General features: G+C 33.9%; 1 protein-coding gene across 6 annotated transcripts in view; it reads right to left on the reverse strand.

Moving 5' to 3' along the window:
- LOC127877942 (uncharacterized) overlaps positions 1 to 18,623 on the reverse strand; it is a 108,911-nt gene extending 90,288 nt beyond the window's left edge. For 3 of the 6 annotated variants that reach the window (XM_052424271.1, XM_052424272.1, XM_052424273.1), the window contains exons 1-5: positions 18,526 to 18,546; positions 18,079 to 18,123; positions 11,996 to 12,079; positions 7,366 to 7,386; positions 4,017 to 4,043 (exon numbers count right to left, since the gene is read on the reverse strand). In XM_052424271.1, the coding sequence (XP_052280231.1) occupies positions 4,017 to 4,043; positions 7,366 to 7,386; positions 11,996 to 12,020 (73 nt within the window). In that variant the 5' untranslated portion in view covers positions 12,021 to 12,079; positions 18,079 to 18,123; positions 18,526 to 18,546. Of the gene's footprint in view, positions 1 to 4,016; positions 4,044 to 7,365; positions 7,387 to 11,995; positions 12,080 to 18,078; positions 18,124 to 18,320; positions 18,340 to 18,525 lie in introns of those variants that run through there. The other 3 variants (XM_052424268.1, XM_052424270.1, XM_052424269.1) reach the window with 3 other exon arrangements.
- Positions 18,624 to 24,153: the final 5,530 nt, after the last annotated feature.

A 24,153-nucleotide genomic window follows, 5' to 3' on the forward strand; every position in this document is an offset into this window, starting at 1 on the left:
TATAACGTGCGAAAAGTGAAAAAGTTCCTTAGAAATTTGACGTTCATGACCGAATATGGCAAATGTTATGGTGCGAGCGCGACACGCGTGTGCGTGTTGTACGTGTAAATTTCCCCAAGAGTGGTCGCCCGCTGTTATACGTTATAAAGATATGTCGTAAAATGGTAACATTTCATTTTTCTATGACTATTTTAAAATTTTAAATCTTAATTATTTTGAATTGCTAATTGTAATAATAAATAATTATCCCGCAAACATTACATTTTTAAAAACTATCCAAAGTTTATATCTTTGAATTATTTGTTTACATGATACATGAGCTGTGTTTAGTTTCCGTACACAATGCATAGTGTTTATTCGGTATATTAAACCTGTTTACAGATATGTCACATGTGTGTCGTTTTGCGGAGACTCCCTCAAAACCACATGGGGGGTAAAACCGCAGCTTGTCAAAGTATTCTTGCTGTGAGAAGCAATTAAGTACAAAAGAGGACCTCACCAGACACATGTACGTATTTGTTAAGTAAATAGCAAGGAGTATTAACCGGCATTTTTAATAAGTAAAAAGCATTTTTTCAAGATACAAAGGTTCATAACTCTGTCATTAACAGACGGTGTACAATGCCATTAGGCGTGCATCATCCTCTTATCCATATATATACTCATACCAAGTTTCATTGAAATCCGCCAAAGCACTTCCAAGATATGGCTCCGGACACAAAAGTGCCGGACGGACGGAAGGACGGACAGAAAGACGCACGGAAAGACGGACGGAAAGATGGACGGATGGACGGACGGACGGGCAACGCCAAAACAATATCCCTCCGCCTATGGCAGGGGATAACAAGGCATAGTATTTTTTATAATAAAGGGAATAACTGCATCTAAAAATGTTGTCCTTATGGAAACTTCATTTACACATCACTTACAGCATGTCAGCTTTTCAGTAACATCAATAACCTTGACGTTATTTTCGACTTTTCGTTATCAATGGAGGTAACGTAATTTTTAAAATACTTATGACCAAAAAACAATGTCCCATTTATGTACCGATTCAATGGCGTCACTAAATAGAGCTTCGCACCAGGCATCTATAGGAAAAAAGGACACTAATTTCTGCGTTCGGCGGCATAGTTGAATCAAATAATTACCAAAACAATCATGCTTAAATTTAACAAAGTTTATCTGTTGTTTTAGTTTTCTTTTAATTTGTAGCAATGTAGAGAATACTAGGTCGGTGTCAAATAAAGCAAAGTTTATTTTGCGAGACTAAGAAAATCTGAACCACGAGCCTCGGGCCGAGCAAAAATAAACTTCGCTTTATTCGGCACCGGCCTAGTATTCGATTTATCCCATCAATTTTATAAGTCGTCAATTATTTCTTTAAAAATATAATAGGAAAATAGAACTTCTGTACCGGTACACGGAAAATCCCAAAGTTAATTTAAGCAAACATTGTTTTATTATTTTATTCGTCCTGAGGCTTATATATAACAAAAAGATCAGTCACTAACCTGATGTTCTATTTATCATACCTTTAGATCTACGTCCCCGATTTGTAAGAAATAATAATAAAATATACTAAAAGACTGCAGCTTTAGCGGGAAAAAAATATAACTTTTGTCGTTTGACGTCTACATAATGACGTCATGAGTACGCGCACTTAATATTTGTACATGTTTTTCTCTGTTTGTATTGTATTTAGTGTGTAAAATATATTACACTTTGGTATCAAATTGTTTGTTTTGTTGAATCTGATTCGATTTTACTAAAATGATTACTTTATAGTTGATTCCGAATAATATGACAATAAGAGTCCGCCGCGCGTGACAGCTATATTTCAGCATTGCCGAAATAAAGGAAAATATATTCCACCGTGTTTATTTCGACAATGCACGTCTAACGATGGGATAAAATCAAAATAATGTTCTGGGTTTACTGACATGTACGATGTCACATTGATATTCCGCGCACTGTTTAAGAATGAATAATGCGTCATTTGATAAACATTTTTTACAATGAAGTAACATATATATTGAATTCGCAGAAATGGGGAGATTATATTAGCCTTGTTCTGAGAAACCTGGCTAAACAGGGACGACACTTTCCGCCTAAACTTGATTTTCGGTGAGGAGGGACTTCCTTGAAACTAAATATACCATACAAGCGGAAAGTGTCGTTTCTGATTAGCCTATGCGCACTGCACTTTACGCACATGTATTAAGCCCAGTTTTCTCAGAACGCGACTCATATTAATATAGTTCTCATTTATTAACTTTAAATACATGTAGATTGTGACCTCGAGCTGATCGAAGAGTAATTGTTGGTTATTAGGGTTATCTTAACCAAGGGTATTTCGTTTCGATGCGTGTTAGCTCACATGAGCCTCCTGCTATTAAACCACTCGGTCTGTCTTCGCGTGATTTAATTCCTAGACACCGAAATTCCAACCCGTGGGCATTTACGGCAATAACCAACTCTTACCCGTCGAGTTCTTAAATAAGTATATAATAATCAGTTGTCGTCTATTCCCATCCTGGATGTTAAAAGCATCTTGGATTCGTTTCGTCGAGCTTTTTCCCACCGAACTCCCAGTGTTCCTTTGTGAATGGCATTTCTGTGTGTAGACACAGTTCCTAATTTGACCTTTGTCGAACTTTCTCTTTTGTGAAACTCATGGTCCCTGATGAATGTCGCACGTTAAATGCCTATATTTGATTTCGCAAACGAATAAAGTCATATTAACAATTAAACGTGATTCAACCGAAATCAGGAGAACACAAAACCTACTTTATTTGAATACATGTTTTAAGCCGACAACGACTGATTTAGCGGTAAAATTCCCGGGTACGTTTTAGTATATTAACCGTACCCGGGGTACATGTAAGTATTCTTAAGTGTACCCGGGGTACATGTGAGTAGTACCCGAGCCGACAATGACCAATTGAGCGTGAGTAAACAAATTGTATACTAGTACCTTAAACTGTATTGAAACAAAAACTTGAGTGTGCTCCCTTTTCGAGCGGCTGGTGAGGCAGATGTTGTTTACGTCGACAAAAGCATATACTTGAGGCTAAGCTAAAAGAAAACGCTAACACCTTAGCACTTTTGACGATACACAGATATCATCATAGATACCCTTTAAATGATACTCAAATTTTATAGAAAAATGTTCAATCAAGTAAAATAGTATAAGTCACAAATCAATAAGATTGCATTTAATTTTATTTACATTAGTTCATTGATGTTGTTGAAGAATTTATATATATGTCGTGCATTATGACATCAATCTTAACTTGTTATATCTAATTTAAATCTAAAGTAGCATAAATTATATTGTCTCACATGTTTTTATTAAATTGACCGCCTGCATATATTCGTCTACTGCCGTTTGCATATTTTTGCTACTGACGTTGGCCATTCCTAAACATACTACTGACGTTTGCCATATTTGTTTTCACTCTTTAAACGTTCATTTATTATCCGGTATATATTTTTGTTTGTTTATGCATAGATATAAGTAATATATGTTCGTCCGTTAAAGCATAGACAGTTCTGTAATCGTTAATTTTCGAGAACACTGACTCTTTGTAATTTTACTACTGACGTTTGCTTCTGAAACGGAAGTGTGTGTAGAAGTGTTCGTGAAAACCAGAGCAACACACAAAACGCGTGATATACCGATTGAAAGCTACACGCATACCATATTGCCTGCACTAGGTCGTATGAAAGTCAGAGGATGATCAGCAAAGATATTGGAAAAAACCTACCTTGCGCAGCTGTTTGCTGTCAAAAAATGACTATTGACGTTGACTTTTGTGGTCACGTGACAGTTTTTGTTCATTCACAGTGTTTCCTTTGCCTCACCAGATAAACTTTCTCAATCACAGCATCAACCATGCATTCTCTTTATACTGTACACAACGGTATTAAACAACATAATAGTATGAAACAAACAATCATTGAAGTCAGCTTTACATAGCAAAATTTGCTTATTATTAAAATACACGACTTACCATCCGTAAGAGAATTTGGAAACACACCTGAAAAAAGCAAAACGTGAATTAACGTAAATTTGTGACAAAACACAGGCATTCAATGTAAAACCGTTAACAGCTTCAATGTTTGCTAAATCAGTAAATATATCAGCTATAACAATTTTGTTTACACAGAATTTTGCAGAAAAAAAAAATGCAACACAGCATAATATTAGCCTACATCCAGTATGATGGAAATTTGTCAAATTAACGTTAGCTGATGACAATTTTCAATAATTGTGTAAAACTCACATTAGTATTCTACATTTTGGTAACCGTAATATTTAATTCAAACGTCATATATGAAAGAAATGGTAGGGGTAGCCAACCACGTACAATACATTTATTGGTGTTTAGCATTAGACAATGACGCCATATTATATATTGTTTAACAGTACATTTGTTATGTGGATTGCTTTTTTCGTTTATTCGATGGGCGGTGATGATGTTAGCTGGGCATTTCAACACAAACAATGACGTTTAGTCTCAACGGCGTGCAACTTCTCCCCTTCTACACTTTATTGTCATCAATTTATTACTGTAAATTTGATTCCGATTTTCATTCGCAAACATAGTAAAACGTGTCCGTGACTTTGCTCAGCGTTGTTTAAAACCTGTTACAAGAATCGGCTTAAGTATAGATTTGGTATTTATGTTCTCATCACAGAAAAAAAATTGTTGTATATATTATACATATTTAATATAACAGTATTATTTATTATTTTATTTAAATGATTGTCAATATAATCCAACAAATACAAAAGCATTCCCGGGTCGATCAAAAGAAAAAAGTAACTGATGTCGTTCGATATGCATTGTTCTGCATAATTATACATATATACCAGAACCATTATCTGATAATCATATTAGACAGATCCCGATTTTTTCATCTGCCGATATTGTATACACACTTTTGAAGTCGTTAAGAGAAAACGTATATTGTTTAGTTACGCTTCAGAGCAGGCTGATTCCTCTGTATATTAATAAAAACATTTGCCCTTAATGATCGTGTGAGCTTGTGCTTGCCCCATATTTATTATTTTATAATACAAATAACACTAATTAAAGTATCAGTTGAAAAATACAACAATTTGCTATGCGTGAAGTTATTGAGCAATATTACGATTTAAAAATTAAAAGCTGCACTTCTCGTCCATGTCAGGTGTTTCAAATGTCGAATAAATCCATCAAAATTCCCGCTAAGAATGTCTCAATACCTTATGGTTTCTTGTTAAGTAAATTACTATGAAAATAGAATAAATTTATGTTCTTGTACAACGTGTATATGATGTTCATATGATTATGCTATTACCATTATATTTTTATCAATATTAATAAAGGATAACAGATTGATACATATTTGCACAAAAAATACAATTAATTTGCTTCTTAGGCAGATACACCATGAGTTTGAAATGGCGAACAAGTTCAATCTTATTTCTAGATATAATTCAAAAAATGTATAAACCTTGTACGCTAAACCATGTATACTGGACAACAAAGAACACATTCGAAAATTTAAATATATATATTAATATGAAATGGAATGAAAAAGGTATATTATTGAACTATGGATTTAGGCTGTGTAGCAAAACATGTTGTCACGTTGTATAAACTTGTTAATTAAACATTCGATAATAATAACTTAATAAAAAACAATGCTAGCCCCGTTTCAGGGTGAAAATCACTCCATTCCGGCAGGAAAACAAGTGGTAATCTTAAACTATCAAAACAAGTTATAACATGCTTTGCCACATATTCTTTAATGTGTGCTTATCAAATCACTTGGGGAAAAGTATGCTAAATGTGTATTTTTTCCTGCCAATATAGCGGAGAATGTTATTGTCAAAATTTACGTTATTTTATGTTCGCGAAATAGTCTCTCCAGGCAAAAAACTAAAACGACATCTTTCATTCTATGTTAATGTTGTTTGGTCTTCAAATCTGTCCACATAGCTATATACACGTATATTAAACACTTAAATAAACACAAATAACTTGTGTAAGCCATATATGTACTGACAGAGTGGTAAAATCCACAGAAATGTCGTGTCGTGTTGTCGTCGTAAGCTTATCTTTTTTTATTTTACTCGTGGATATATTGCTGTGCTAAACCATGCAATTAATAAAAATTAGTCCAAGCTTGTGCCCTGTCATTGGTTACAAATGTAAAATAAAACCATCTAAATTCCCGCTAAGAATGTCTCAATACTTTATTGTTTCCTTTTAAATAAATTTAGATTTGATTTATGTTCTTGTACAAAGTGCATAAGCAGTGCATATCATGGTACCTTTACCATTATATTTTATAAATATTAATAAGGGATTACATTTTGACAGATATTTGCGGAACAAAAGTTTAACAATGAATGTGCTTGTTAGCAAGATACGACATGAGTTTGACATGGCGAATAAGTTCAATCTTGTCTAGATATTATTCAAAAAATGTATAAACCTTCTACGATAAACCATGTATACTTGACAACAATGAGCACATTCGAATATATATATATATATATATATATATATATATATATATATATATATATATATATATATATATATATGAAATGAAATGAAAAAGGTATATTATTGCACTCTGGATTTAGGCTGTGTAGCGTAACATAATCACACGTAGAAACTTGTAAAATTTAACATTCGATAAGTTAGCGTGTACTTAATACGAATAGTGCTATCCCTGTTCCCGGGTAAAAATCACTCCATTCGTTTGCATTGAGTCAACAAAATTTCGTCGGGCCGATTTGAGGAATAATGCATACAACAGAAACAAACTCCAAAATAACTTCGCAACACGTCTTTTTATATGTGTTGAACATAGGGCTTACCATCATTTTCGACCCCCAAGTTCATGATTTTGACTATCCTTGCATTGAATTGTAATGCGATGAAAGAATAGACCATGTTGTTTCGTAAGTGTGTTAGAGATTTGGACACACGTACATAAAGCGATGTATGTTTATATATATTCGGTCGGAATGACAAATACTGACAAACAATCCGGATAAACGTTGAGCAAGGTTTTCTTAATTATTATTTCGGCGTTTCATTAACATTTATGCAGCAGTTAAAAACAACTGTTGTTTGAATACACAGACCAAAGGCTATCCTAAAGTCAAAACGAGGCACTCCTTACTTAAAAAACAACAACATAAAATTGGAGCATCGCATCGCTGACAGTGTAGGTTAAAGGAAAAGCTTTCATTATTATATTCCGCTACATTTTAATGAACAGTATAGGTGTCTTCTTGTATACAAAATCATGGAGTCATTTACATATTAATGAATAAGAAAAATGAACATTTTTTACCTTGCAGCGATTGCAAACATTCTGTAAAAGAAAAATACAGACAAATTAATAGTTAGACATTATAATGTCACTCACATCTATCGAACCAAGACGGATGACTTTTGAGGTTTAAATGGCCTTGCATTACTTTAAATCAAACAAATATAGCATAACATTTAAAAGGATGTTTGTTTCATATACCCTCGTACATATCCGTATTAACATCAATACAATGAAAAAGCATATATAAACGTATTAACCATCCACTATGTTAAAACCTTTCAAATTACGAACAATATTGTGTACATGATCGTTTAACAATGCTATATTGGTCTTTGATTTAATGTTAAACAGTAATTTTCTTGTAAATTGTATTGTGTAGTATGCGATTCAAGGCCAGAAGGTATTGTTACGAGATATCTTTTCGTATGAATAATTACATTTACGATTGATACACCGTCCGCACGGCAGGAAACCAAGTGGTACTCTTAAACTATCAAAACAAGTTAAAACATGTTTTGCCACATATTCTTTAATGTGTGCTTATCAAATCACTTGGGGAAAAAGTATGATAAATTTGTATTTTTGTCCTGCCAATATAGCGGAGAATGCTAGTGTCAAAATTTTACGTAATTTTATGTTCGCGAAATAGTCTCTCCAGGCAAAAATCTAATAAGACATATTTCATTCTATGTTAATGTTGTTTGGTCTTCAAATCTGTCCACAAAGCTATATACAAGTATGTTTTTAAATAAATGCTTAGATAAATACAAATATCTTGTATAAGCCATGCATGTACTGACAGATTGCCAAGATCTACAGAAATGTCGTGTACTGTTTTTAATTTTTTTAATTTTACTCGTTGATATATTGATGTGCGATACCATGCAATTAATAATAGCAATAACGTACAATCTTGTGTCGTGTCATTTGTTTCAAATTGAAAAATAAATCCATCGAAATTCCCGCTAAGAATGCCTCAATACGTTATGTTTTCCTGTTAAATCAATTTAGATGTGATTTATTTAATTGTACAAAGTGCATTTGCTGTGCATATGATGATATTACTTCCATTATATTTAATAACTATTAATAAAAGATTACATTTTGACACTTCTTTTGCGAAAAAAAAGTTTAACAATGAATTTGCTTGTAAGCCAGATACAACATGAGTTTGACATGGCAAACAAGTTCAATCTTATGTCTAAATAGTATTCAAATTTTTTATTAACCTTGTACCATATACCATGTATATTGAACAACAAAAGAACAGCTTATTATGAAATACTTTTATATTTTTACTATTTGTTTCATTTTATATCTTATCGGGAACACGTAAAAAGTGAAACAAGGGAACTGTTTAAACTAGAAAATAAATCAGATAAGATTAAATCAGTTGTTGGGAGTTTGATCGAAAATGTTTAATTGCCATTTCTATAGAGTTTGGCCTAAGACAAAAGAAGTTTATAATGTCAGTAAAATTAATTATTTTTGTCTATGTTCAATTGAAGCACAATATGTGATTTAAATATGAATATAATTTCGCTATAGACCTGTTACATGTATTTAACAAGAATATCAGTGAAACTGATGGATGCTCCCCGATGATGCACTTTGCCAATCAATGTGTTAATAACCACCTAAAAAACATTTTATTAGCCTCGGTGACCTTGACCTTGACCCCAGTGACCTCAAATCTCATCAAAAGGTAAAGGCCCATGCAAGGTACCTACATGCCAAATATGAAAGAGATCGGTAAAGTATTCAAGGCCCTTTGAAATCTGTAAGAAAAGCGTGACGGAAAATCTATAATACGCCTCGGTGACATTGAGCCCAGAGACCTTAAAGTAACAAAAGCATGACGGAAAATCTAATTTAAGCCTCGGCGACCTTGACCTTGACCCCAGTGACCTCAAACCTCATCAAAAGGTAGAGGTCCATGCAAGGTACCTACATGCCAAATATGAAAGAGATCGGTAAAGTATTGAAGGTGCTATGGGAAACTGTAACAAAAGTGTGACGGAAAAATCTATTATTAGCCTATGTGACCTTGACCCCAGTGACCCCAAACCTCATCAACAGGTAGAGGTCTATCCAAGCTTCCTACATGCACAAAATGAAAGAGATCGGTAAAGTATTGAAGGTGGTATGAGAAACTGTAACAAAACGGTGACGGAAAAATCTATTATTAGCCTCGGTGACCTTGACCCCAGTGACCTCAAACCTCATCAAAAGGTAGAGGTCCATGCAAGTTACCTACATGCTAAATATGAAAGAGATCGGTAAGCATTGAAGGTGCCATGAGAAACTGTAACAAAAGTGTGGCGGAAGGAAGTAAGGAAGTATGGAAGTATGAAAGTAAGGAAGTAAGGAAGGAAGGACAAACTGGCAACTATATGCTACCCGAAAATTTTCGGGGAGCATAAAATAAATTTATAAATCTTAGCGTCGTGCAATGCAGCATTATTATATTAGATAATTGAAAACTGTTTTGTACAGTTGATGCATGTTTGAGACTTTAATAATCGAATCTTAAGATGTCACAATTTAAGTTGTATGTATTGCTGAGTGTATATTGCGATTTACAGCAATTGAGTAAGATTGCTTTAATTTTATGGCGATTCGTTTTTGAAAATATTGTATTATATTCAAAATCTGCACGGCATTGGTTAACAACACAAATATTCACCCTTGAAACCTTTGTGAATAGAAGTAGATTTTAAAGTACATTTCTGAGAATAATCGCTAACAAAAACGTCATAATATTGATGTACATTTAAAGCAAAACGTACATACTTCAGTTGTTAATAATGCATCCACGTGTTAGCCTGAATATCACACGAATGCTTGACACATGTCTGGCAAGAGAACTATATTATATAATGGTTTATTAGAGTTTGTTTAATGGTCTTTTCGACGCTGTTTGTGTTAATGTCGCTTTGGGCCTTGAAAATACATGTATTTCATGTTTCGTTTAAAATTCGTTTAATTTCGTTGAGCGATTATTAAGTGTGAGAGCCGTTTAGTATACACTTGTATAGAATGCATGTGTAGTTTGTGTGATCGCCATTTATAATCTTCGACCAATATTGTATCATTCTTATTTTTATTTGTGTTCGTAGTGGATGTATGCTCTGGGTAGAGAAGAGACTTTGATGTTCATTTCCTTGAGTTCGTTATTTTCGTAAGAAAACAAATATGTATTAGTTTTATTGTGCTTTAGTATCCTATTACTTCAGTATAATATGCTAGTATTAGAAAAATTGTGCTATCGAGTAAGGATATTTGCAAGTTGAGTGAAAGATCTAGTTTGTTGATTCTACTGTATAGTAGATGCAGTGCTTAGTTAGCTAGTTCTTCGATTTGTGTTATTGCTGTATAAAACTTCTACTATGACTAAATTATGTTCCTAGATAGTTATAATTTTTAACTGTTTCTATGAATGTATTTTTTAACTTTGAATGAGTAATTTTGCCAAGATCTTTTATTGTTGCCAACTATTATAACTTTTTTATTTTTAACTTAACTGTTAATTGCCAATGAAAACAATTGTTTTTCAAACTCTTTTAAATATTTTTGAAAAGGTGTAGAAGCATTTGCTAATAGACTAGTGACATATGCGAACAGAAGGGCGTTAAGGGCAAGCAAATTAATTGTGTTTTCATTGAATTATATTTCCTTTTTGGTACTATTTTGTATGTATATAAATATAAATATATATATATATATATATATATATATATATATATATATATATATATATATATATATATATATATATATATATCATCTAACTAATGACTAATCATCGTTCAGTTATTTGCACATTAAATAATATGAATACAGCAAGCAAAAAATATCAATTGAAAAGCTAGCTTATACAATCTGATATTAAGATGCATGCCGATGGAATAAGATTTAAATATGATATTGACGTCACAAATAAATGTACTTCTCGGTGGCGGTGGATGTATTTGAGCAAAGTACTGTTTAGTCTTTAAATCAGCAAACATAAACGGATATTTTATTTGCTGTTAAACACTACTGTTCTTATTGAAAATGCACAACATAATAAAATATAGTGCATAGTCAATAAATGACAATCTGTTAACGAACTTTCTGAACCACTCTCGTCTATTTTGGAATGGTTGTGTAATACTCGTTGAATTTTGCTCATGGAATTTAAAGTCATATACTTATCTCGAACAAGACATCCCGTTAGAATGACATCAAATAATCAGGGATGAATACATTGTTTAAGATAAAGGAATTATTAACCTCAAGAGACACTATCGGGAGATAAATGCTTATTAACATTTCTAATCATGTATTTTAGGCAAGTGACGCTTTGTCGGTTAATACACGACAATACAATACAATACGACATTAATTAAAAACTGATAAAAGCTTTGATCAACGAATTGGATAGGTCGATGCAAAGAATTTGATGTTGACACCATACCAGTATATGCGAAAATGTTAATGTTATTGAATGTGTTTATCATATGCGTTTTTATTCATAAAAAATACGCTAAATAAATGTATGCATATATTTGAATAAGAATTATACGAATCGTAACTACCACTTTAATGTTATTTCGTGTCATTAACTCGAATAGAACATGCACACATATTCGACCTAATTACTTACCAATACGCTCGAGCTCGTCGTCCATCTTCTGCGCGGAGTTTCCCAGTAAGACAACCCAATAGTATTTTGACTTGTTTTCTTATGCTGGAAAAGAAAGCATAGCCATTACTGATGTGCTAAACCAGCCATCTACCGAAAATAAATCAATTCACGGCGAATTGCCATAAGTATAAATAAAAATATTAAGGTCTATTTCACTAAAGATTATTTCGTTTGATAAATGCATTACCAATATAATGTCCGAAAGCTCTTTGTGCGAATAGAATACAAATGCTACCATACGCTTGGTACGACAGAAGTGTACCGGTTTAGAAATGGGGTATAAGACACTATCAATTGTATAGAAACAAATGTTTATTTTCAGATTGTTATTTTTACTCCGATTTTAATGAGTTTCTTTTATTAATGTTGGTCGATAAAATGTCCATTATAAACGGTTTATGCATAACATTATTACAGTGTTCGTTTTGGAGCTTTAGCAGCAAGAAAAGACGAACATGTGTTTAGTTTTTAGTTGTTCGCTTCAGAGCAAGTTGTGCAAGCCAGTTTTGATCATGACCCGAAACCTTACCCTTGCCTGAATACGCGTCGACAAATAATTCGTGGCATTGTGTCAGTTCTTGAATTACAATCATTCACAAATTGAAACATACTATGAATATCGTGTGTTAAATGATATAATTTTGAAAGGATCATTTATATAAAAATAAAAAAACATTTTTTTAGATATACGTATCCCGAAGAGTAAGTTTATGCATGATTAAAATAGTCTTCTACGTGCTACGTTTGGCAAGTGGTATTTTTCCGCAGCACACTTCCAGGGCTCGAATTTTACTTTTTTTTCTCCTTGCAAAACATTGCGAGCAGCTTTAATACCAACTCGCAAAAACAAAAAACTTTCTCGCAAATTTTGCTGGAAACATAATTTAATTTCGTTTTTTTTTATTCAACAGTTATTGTGAGTTAACTTTGCTTTATCTTTCGTATTGTTAAATCCATCTGTGGGCAAAAAGAAACTAGTTATTTTTCGCTTCGACGCCATGTCTGTTCAAGTTCAATGAACAGTACGTGTGAATTAGTTGACTGTTTAACGTTTCGTTGTACCAATACGATCCTCGTATCTGTACTATAAGTATACTAGTCTATATTCAAGCTGCACGCTTCCGCATATGGGTATGAGGACGTTCTATGACCTATGGTTTAGCATTCAGGAAGTCGAACGCATTTAGCAATATAACTTTTTTTCACTATTTCTTTACTCGCAAAAAATTACTAGTGGCTTAAAACTTAACTCGCAATCGGTATTTTTCACTCGCATTTTGCGAGTGTGCGAGTGTTAATTTCGAGCCCTGACTTCATTCTAAATATGAGGCTATTAATAGACGATAATAACAATATGATGTCGCGATTTGCGTAACCTCTATGATAGCGCTTGACTGATTTCTGGTAGTAAAGCGGGGGGGGGGGGCGATCTGACATGGCTGAGAAATGATCGGAGATCGCAATAGTCTGATCCCGGAATTCGCTCGAGTTTAGAAAACCTCACTAATTACCCCGGTAAAAACAACGGCGGTTTATCACATCAACCAATGATAGCTTGATTTAAATAATAGCGGTTGATACGGTGTGTGTTTTTGAAAGGATTATAAACACACACACACCGCCGATTCCTTTTCTGATCAACGAGAGAAAACTGAAAAACTCAGTACCATGTTATTAAGTGATCAATAGAACTATTATTTCATTTTATTTCATTTTGTAAATCGAAAAAAAAATGTTAAAAGCAATATGTTTTACTGTAATATGAAAATTAATTCTATTCTATTATGTTTCATACTGATACGTAATACGCTGTAAATGGAGAAAAATAGTGACAATCGGAAATAAATTATCCATATTCGCATAACACACATTTCATGCGGTGAATATGCGATAAGCTTAAGCTTGTTTATATTCACAGTTCTCAATTTATGAAACGTTGAACATGAGTTGCAAAAATGCTTACTTAAAGTTTGAAATTTTCGTTTCTTAATAATTAAATTGAAAACAAAAGTTAAACTATTGTGTGTGTGTTTTTGCTTATAAGTCGCATATTCACCGCATGAAATGTGTGTTATTTTAGTCAAACCACACATTAGTGTTAGTAGATACAAATTATACTACGGGAGTTCACATCATATGTGTTCTCACATGGCGTATTATTTGTTTATTTCTCCACCATCGAAATATATCGTTTTTATTAATATTTAACACTCAGTTGTTGTTTTTTTCGAAACATTCAAATAACCTTCATAGCCCGTCATGCGAAAATGTGTCTTATGGCCTTTCGACCAGCGTAGCTCAAGGCCAGCCTGTGCATTAGCGAAGTCTAGTCAGAGGCGATGCTGTCCGCTATAAAATCACTCAAGGTTTTATGGTCTCATGATGTATTACCAGACTAAGAAATGCGCGGGCTGGGTAAGCTATAGCTATGATGGGCGCATATGGCATAATGCCCATTTTGGCATGACGCGGGTCTTTTTAAATCTCATTGCGAGTTGTAAATGGCATATTTTAGCACAATGCATATCGATATAAAATTGAATCTCAAAAAAGCAAATACAGAAAACTGGCAAATAAGGGTAGCCTATTCAGGCGTTCGGGAACGATTTCTAGACGTGCTGACCGAGTGCGGCAAACATTTGCGGTTAGATTGTGACGTAATAACCCCGTAGAGATAAATAAATTAATTAGTTATGTTTATATAGTATAACAAATGATATAAATTAATATGTAACAACATACGCATATCAGTTATTATTATAGCATATTGTTTATTCGTATGATAGAAAATTAATAAGAAGATATTTTAATAATATGTATATGCAATGTTAGGATGAAGTTTGAAAATTTAATAATAAGTTTTCGTGAGATATTTGTCATTTACAAATAATCTAAGAGTACCCATAAACTATAACTTGAATTAAGATTTATTACTAGTAAGAACACATCCAGGGTGGAGTATAAGTTGAGTCAACAGAATGAAAAGTCATTTAGATAAGAGAATCGAGGGACCATATACTTAACAATGAGTTCAATTAACGAAAGGGTCAGCATATAGACATGAGATTAGATTACCTCATATAGTCATTGAAATAGCACAGATGAACGGGTCACCGAAAAGCCTTATTTGCATAGGTTACACAAAATATTGCAACGACAAACATAACAGTAAAACTTTATACCAATGCAAAGTAATTAGATTTTTGTGTATTTGGCAAGCATGTAAATACATGATTACATTGGTATATTCCAGCAAGTCAACCAATCAGCAATAAGTACGTTAGCTAAGGACCAATAAAAGTTATAAAGAAAAGATATGCAAATTAACCTGTAGACAAAGAATAGAGGGGTAGTCAGAAGTAGAGTCTGCTGGTAGATTTGAAAAGACATTTGTCCCGTCTTTTTGACGTGGCGGCCATGTTGGCCGCCGCGCTGTAAAACATTAGCAAGCGTTATGTTAAAAAATATTCAACAGAAATAAATCTCGATGAAATCAGAAAGGAACTTTGGTTGTTACTGTGTGTTCTCCACGAACAATGTGTAATTACGTGACAATATAATTAAACGATTTTCTCGTGACACTATACTATTTCGGTATTTTTGTTTCTCATCTTGAAAGCAAAACTGTGTTTATCGATAGTCAATTATGTCTTTCCCTGACGATTAAGTGACCGAGTACAGACCCTGAAATTCTACGAGGTGGATTTTAATGCGTAATTGGAACTGGGCCACAATATGTGTCTTTTTGTCGTTTGAACATGCAGAGATTAGTCCGGAATTCCGTACATTTAACATTATTACATCCGTAACGCTGCGCACAAACACAGTGATGCAACAACATTTCAGGGTATTTCTCTCGAATCAGCCTATAAAATATTCAAATGCATTCATTCGTGCTTGCTGGCGTTACGTAGAGGTCTTTTAAGGTGAAAAGCTGTGTAAAACAGCTATGCCGAAAAAGCACACCAGTGTTCTATACCGATATTAAGATAAGAGACTGTTTGACACTGTGTAAACTACTAGAGTAACAAGTAATTCATCAACAACAAAGCAAGGGTAAACAGCGCTGTCTTTATGACTACCTAAATCGTGAGTAAAAACTACTGCTCGCAGATTTCTTTTTTATTTATTTTCATCAATTATCTTATTGTCTATTTTGAATTGTATATCGTGTCAAGCAAGTTTTGTAAAGGGAATTTCCATCATGAAATAATATTCTTAGTGTGATAGGTATTAGATATTCCACAATATTCATTAAATGCGATGGTGAATGCAAATTGTATATATATTAATCGGTTGTAATTTTACCATTTTCATAATATTGTTAATGCTTACAAAACGTCAACAAAGAGACATGTTGTTGTTATTTTGTATAAGTTATCTTTATAACATAAATATGAAGATAAACAGTGCACACACATCTCGTGGGTTAAAACATACTCTGAATAAATTTAAATGGGTTGTGTTCATTTCAAACTTGCGATTTAAAAAGCTATAACATATTTTTTTTTGAATGAGTTGCGTCTTAGATTATGCAATAGCGAACAACGTCAGTGCCTTCAGCGCTTTGATTTAATTAGTGATAAGAAATGAAATTTTGAAAACATTTCCGACATTTATTCCCAAAGATTGAATAAGAACTACATTGTCTCAAGCTACTTTGGTATGGTTTGATTTCTTTAATGTTTTTTGTAGATTTTACCACTGTTCATCATTATTAATTATGACAAGAGAAGACAAATAGCCGAAATTGTTAATATTACCGTTACTCGTCACTTATGCGTATTATGACTAAGAACAAACTGAAAAAAAAAACATTTTATTATTTACTTTTAAGTCCAGAATATGAGACAATGTCTCGAGGTTATTGATTTAATCCACAATACTTTGGAGCTGGCCACACTGGTACAAACATTATTCAATAACTAATAGTGTTTAGTCCGTTTCTGATTCAGCGTTTGCCGTAATATTTTGCAGAACAAGTTTCCAATCCAGAAGAATATTCAATACTTTTCATTACTGCTGTTAAGAACTCTTCCGTCGTTCATGTTTGACAGTTTTACCTTTTAATGAGTACATTTCCATGCGCTTTTTTGTCCATGAAAACACATCTGAGTGTTTCCATCGTGTGATCTTTTGTAAAACTATGTATAAACGTGCTCTACACGTTTAATGGTAATTAATATCCTATTAATGATCAGGGCAAGACGGTTCAACCCATTTCTAAAAACATAGTACGGGTACAAAACGTCTTAAAAGCAACCGATGTGAAAAGAATAATCAAAGTCATTTCAATAAAAAGAAATTGTTTTTGGTTTCGCAGTACTACCTTCACAAATGTTTCTGAGGGAAGTGAGAACAGTCACACAAAATATCGGGAAAATAGTTATATACATATTCCCCGGGATAACCCCGAACACACATATATCCACTGTGTTATTTTATGCAAATGGTATGAACAGATCGTAAGCCATCGGTGTTCGCTTAATAGGGAGCCCATGATTACTATTCAAATTAATAATAAATCAGTACAAATTTGTTTGTTTCCACTAACCCGACCGACCTAATTGTGTCTGTGCCGACCTTAAATGTGTGTTTGGTATTCAACGGTGCGTATTCGATCAATTGTGGTAGCTTCGACCATATTCACTTAATTAACTTTTGAGAACGCAATAACTTCTTAATTTTAAATAAACTGAACATTAGTAAAAACGAATGTAAATTAGAGACTTTGAAGATTTTTAAATGTGATTGCATAGTTTCATTTAAGTTAATAATCGTAAGACAAAAAAATGTTCAGCCTACCAACCCACCCTAATTTGTTTTGTGATTTAAGTGTAAACAAAAGGAGTTTTCATTTTTGCCTTATGAAACAACACAATACTCTAAACATTTAAATTATACAGCAGACTTTTTGGAAACTCAAGTACATGTTAGACATAAGTGCGTTTACACAAAAAGATGTTTAATTATAAAATCCTGTTTGAATCGATGAATTATGAATACAATAAACATGTAAAGGAAGAGAAACATTAACTTACCCAAGCAGTGTTCAACAGGAATATAATGTTTTCGGGTTTTCCGATCTAAAAATAAATTGATGGGAACCCGTATATGAGATAATCACTTAAACTAGTGCAAACAATATATTCAACGAAATCAAAATTAAAACATAGAATCATAGTTATGTTCGCGACTTTCGATCAACAAATAAAATGAATACATTGTATTTATTTTCATTAATATTGCAATACATGTGTACTGTTGTGTGTACCAAACTCACTTTTAATGGTTCATAAGGAACTACAGATGTATATAAGTTATTGCAAATCGTTCGTTCATTTGTATAGCTGTTTGCATTTATATAAATAATATGTGTAACCTATGGTCTATCGTAATCTTAACACAGTGTAATAACGTCAGTAGTTCCTAAAATCCTTAAAAGAACAGACCAACATGAAATAAAGTAAAAATATGCATTAATCTACCTGTTGATTCGGTAATGTCCCAATAACTCACTTCCTACAAAAATGACATAATCCGATTGGCTAAGAGCGGTCACGTTCCCTTGGTGTATTTTCCTAACATCCGCGCAGAAATTTGACGGGAACCAGCATAGGCTGCACACCACACGTATTAGCCACCAATGTGAGTTGGCAAGGGAGAAATTTCTAAATGAAGAGTGCATTGCTCAAGTAAGCACCATTTTGAGTGTTTAAATAATAATAAATGCCAGATCTGAGTTGTGGTGATTTTTCTTGGATGTTTGTAAGTTACCAAAACATTGGTATTTGTAACTATAGCTGCATACAGGAAGTAGAATGTATGCAATTCGAAAACATGTGTAATGCTGGCTCCAGTCAGTATTTCTGGTAGAAATTTGAAAGGGCGTATGGATGTTGAAATATACCAAACAATCTAACCCTTTGACCCACAATTTTCTCCAATGTTGTTTAGTACATGGTAAGATACCTTTGTGATAGCATGGTTTCCAGGCACCTTGCGTCTGCAGGAAAGTGGCAGTTTGTGTGTTGAAACTGGCTTAAAAAGGCTCGGAAACACACATAATTCTGATGTTTTCACTTGAAATAATCAATACTAAAACATTTCGCCCCAACTCATTTGATTTGAATGTTCCTGATTTTTAAGAAGGCACACCCTCAACCATTCTGGAAATGTGCTTGGTTTATTTTCAGATTTGCGAGGTGACCAGTTTTCAGACAGTGGTTCGCTCCTGCTTGTGTACGAGATTGGCCGAGACTAAAAAAAAACTGTAGTTTGCCACCATAGCTGGATCAAATTCCTGCCTTCATAACCAACCACGTGACGATAGCCTAGCCACGTGGTACAATAATTAACCGTTTTTTTTTTGCTTTTGTTAATTTAAGTTAGTTTTGTTGTATTAACTTTAAATTATACACTATTCTCAAAAATGTAAAAAAAAAAGATACAAGTTCATAATATAATGCTTAAACCAATATAATTAAAATCCTGACTAATCTGGTAGGATTTTCTTGTGACTGCAGAGATGGTATGTGATAGCAAGGAACGACAACTCTGCGTGGAGATTGGTATTGTCCATACAACCCGAGTAATTTCCATACACCCCGAGTAATCGAGTAGTCGGTTGAGAAATACTCGTTACACAGTTAGTTACTGATGACTCGCTCTCGTATGGTATGAAATTACTGATTGTGTTATATCCCATACACCATCAGTTACTAACGCTCGATTGATCATTGTCGGCTCAGGTACTACTAAAATGTACCCAGTGTACTCTTTAGTATACTTAAATGTACCCGGGTACGGAAAATAAACTAACACGTTCTCGGCCAACTTAGACTGAACCCATGTGTTATTCCAGCCCAAACTCCGATGACGTAAACGTTCTACGGAATATGAAACAAAAGTCTATTGGAACGAAACCTGCCTCAACATGTTTTTAATTAGGAGTTTCGATAATTTAGAAGTCGTTTAACATAATATTGACATAAATATAAACATAATTAATTCGAAAAAAATAGCCGACAACTACCACATTAGCGTTATAATTCCCGGGTACGTTTCAGTATATTTTCCGTACCTGGGGTACATTTAAGTGTACTTAAGTGTACCCGGGGTACATTAAAGTTGTACCCGAGCCGACAATGACCAATCGAGCGTTACTAACAGTGTAACTAATAATAACCTATGATTTGGAAATGTTTTGTGGGCTACTTAAGTCAAAATACTGCAGTATATTTTAATCGATGACAGAATGGAGAAACTAATTAAGAAGTAATGAAGAAGTATTCTTAAACAAAGGGACATCTTCTTTGTCATAATAAATGAGATATGTTGTAATTACATTGAATTGTTTAATAAAAGATAATATTCAAATTCTTGAATACTCATACTTGGAGCTATATTGTTAGCGGTTGCTAGTAATGCGGCACCAAATTCATTGTTTTTTTTCGGAATCCCACACATGAAATTCCATGTGAGTCGTCGTATAATTCTTCAAAAAAAGTTTATGCAGCAATATTTGCTTGAATATTGAGAATACTAGTAATTTCCTACTCTTATATTCTTTTCATAATTCCGGTGAATGTCGGTATAATTAAATTTCATGTACACTCTATTTAATTTCAAATTAAAAAGATTGTTTAAATACAATGTCATAGATATACTGGGAAACCAAATTGCATGTAGCCTTTGATAAACTATCGGAATAAAATCAAAGCGCTGAATGCACTGAAGTTGTTGGCTATTGCATAATCGGAGACGCAATCATTTTGCAAAATTATGTTATAGTATTTTTAATCGCAAGTTTGAAATGAACACAACCCATTAAAATTTATCAAGAGTGTGTCTTAACGCACAGGTCCAGATATGTGTGCATAGTTTATTCTCATAGTTATGTTATAGAGATGACTTAGACAAAATAACAACAACCTGTCTCGTTTTTGACGTTTTAAAAGCATTAACAATATGATGAAAATGGTATGATGAGAACCAGTTAATATAAAATAAAATTTGCAATCACCATCATATTAAATTAAAATATTTAGAATATCGAATCACACTAAGAATATAATTTCATGATGGAAAAACTTTTTTGACACCATATACAATTCAAAATGTACAATAAGATCATTGATGAAAATAAATAAATAGAACAAACAGATTCGTTGAATTGATATCCGCGCCAAATAAATGTTGTTTATGGATGGGTGTAGAATTAAAAGAAAAGGTATAAGTGAAGGGTTGTGCCTGATAATTGAGAACAATTACATCTGGACATTTTTAGAATCCATTTTAGTACGGTAGAATCCTTACCAAATAGCTGCGCTGATTATTGAAAAAATCGTTCACTTAGTGATGCAAGCATGAAATTTGGCATAAATTATCTTTAGGTACCCCTTTCTTCAAAAATCACGTTAGCCACTTGAAAATTAAAAATGGCGGCATTTTTTTTAAGATGGCCGCCAATACTCTTTATTAAGAAAAAAGTACTAGTATGGTCAATATATGAAAAAAATACCTTCAACCACCAAACAATTGCTGCAAAGGGTATTTTAACTGATCCTGGTAGGGAAGAAGGTCCTTTAAAACATATCAAATGTTTACCACAATCGGATCTCCAGAAAGTCGTTTTTTTTTCAAGATGGCCGCCAAGCTGGCCGTCAATTACCTATTAATGATCTAACTATGTAACTATACAATCAAATTTGATGAATGTGTTGTGTAAACCTAAGTTTCAAGCGGCAAAGAACACATAAAGATCATCAGACATTGTTTAGGTTTATAATAGTACACACAAATCCAACATGGCGTCTAAAATGGCCGCCAAGATGGCCACCAAAACCTATAAATGATCATGACTATGTAAATATCCACTCAAATTTAATTATTTTGGTGGGTAAACATAGGTTTTAAGGGGAAAAAAATCCCATGAAGATCATTATACATTGTTTAAGTTTATTATATTACACACAAATCCAACATGGCGTCCAAACTGGCCGCCAAGATGGCCACCAAAACATATAAATGATCATAACTATGTAATTATCCACTCAAATTGGTGAATTTAGTGTCTATACCTAGGTGCCAAGGGGCAAAGCACACATAAAGATCATCAGACATTGTTTCAGTTTACACTCGTACACACAAATCCAACATTGCGTCTAAAATGGCTGCCAAGATGGCCATCAAACCCTATTCAAGGGGCAAAGAACATATTAAGATCATCAGAAATAGTTTAAGTTTATTATATTACACACAATTTAACATGGCGTCTAAAATGGCCTCCAAGATGGCCACCAAAATCAATTTATGATCATTACTTTGTAACTTTCCACTCACAATTGATAATTTTGGTGTCTATACCGAGGTTTCGAGGGGCAAAGATCACATAACGATTGTCAGACATAGTTTAAGTGTATTATGTTACACAGAAACCTCACATGGCGTCAAACGACACAATACGAAGGACCACAAGTCCATTACTTTTGACGTGTTACTTTTGCTTGTTATGTGAATCGCCATGGTTTTGACCTGCCGTGATTTTTGGATTTGGACAAGATGATCGATATTTTTTAGCTTCAGGCAACATTGAATTTGCAGGGAATGATGCGTATCTTGCACCAGAAAATACAGTACCCCGGGCTGCAAATGTCATTAAAATTCTTGCCTATGATGAATATGTACAATGGGGACAAAGCGTGCATTCTGTCAACATAAGCCTTCGTTTGCAACCTTGCCACAACCTTCACATCATTGTAACGCTTAACCAACCCTTGTATTGGAAGGCTGCCGAAATCATCACTAATGCTCCACAAAGTAGTTTAAAGTGTTGAATAGAAACGTATGAACTTGCGGGAGGGGGGCAAAGGATCCCTCATGGCAGGAACCGCTCTCAAAAACATACTTGAGGCAGTCTATAGAGAAAATGCGCAAAATTGTGCACATTTAGACACGAAAAACTGTCCAGATGGCTTCACGGGACCATTTTCTTGTTGAAAATTGCATACACAGCCAGCTTACAGCCGAAATGACACAGGAAGATCCAGACATTCAGATACTGCTGGATCATGCGAAGGATTTGTACTCTTCCCTTCTTAAGGGCAAAATGACGCTAGCAGATGATATGTTATGCGATTTATATCAAACCCGAGAGGGCTAAAGAGAAGAAGAAACATGAACTTGCCCAGACCTCAAAGACAAGCATAGTATGGCTGAATTATCAGCTTATGATTAACAATTTGAGGGTGTTGATTAAAGCATATCGTACTGAATGTTGGCTGTTGCATAAGCAGGCAGTGCCCGATTTGCTATCCATTTGTGCTGCAAATAAGCGACCTAGAGGAAACGTACCCAGACGTTTATCGATAGTTCGGTATTGGTTTTCACGTTTTTCGTAAGAGCCATCAGTGCTATGCTGGGCTAGGACGTGATCTTGTCATTGAGCACACATTGATGATGTGTTTATAGAGCACATGTGGTCTAACTCGCGGCAGTGAAATGGCCGAGGAAATTCAATCCCCTTGGACCCTATCTGCACAACAGTGGGATGCAGGATTTCACAGATATGACCTATACTTCAAATCCACAACACAAAAATTCAACTGAGGCTTGCATACAAAGGGGATTCTTTTGATATATAGAAAATGCAGACACAGATTACAGCCTGCTCTCCATACACAACTAACCCTACTCTGAGAAACATGCTCAATAAGAGAGTGGCTGGGTCAGATGTGAATGTTCATGCAGTTGAGGTGGTTTGGAAAACGATCATAAGATATATCATAGGAAAGTCAGTCTTTGCTTATACATTCAAGAGAAAATACAGAGCCAAAGCTCTTAGGAATAGCTAGGCTGTTAAGATCGCTTCTAACCGTGCTTTTTATCCTGCTCTTCTGTTCCAGCGTTTCCTGGTCGTGTCAAAATCTGGAGATCCTTCTTTTGCAGTCGTATTGTCTTTTGAACTGAGCTCCGTCCTGCTGCCATCTTTGAAACCAAGAACATACTGAGTAAAGCAGATAAGCCTCATATCGCTCAGGCAATTTGAGAGTATGCTATAGACACATCATGTGAGGCTGGGATGAACTGTATTCATGAAACAGATGCATAATGGT

Source organism: Dreissena polymorpha, chromosome 4 (genome assembly GCF_020536995.1).
Source record: "Dreissena polymorpha isolate Duluth1 chromosome 4, UMN_Dpol_1.0, whole genome shotgun sequence".
In the NCBI taxonomy this organism is placed as follows: domain Eukaryota; kingdom Metazoa; phylum Mollusca; class Bivalvia; order Myida; family Dreissenidae; genus Dreissena; species Dreissena polymorpha.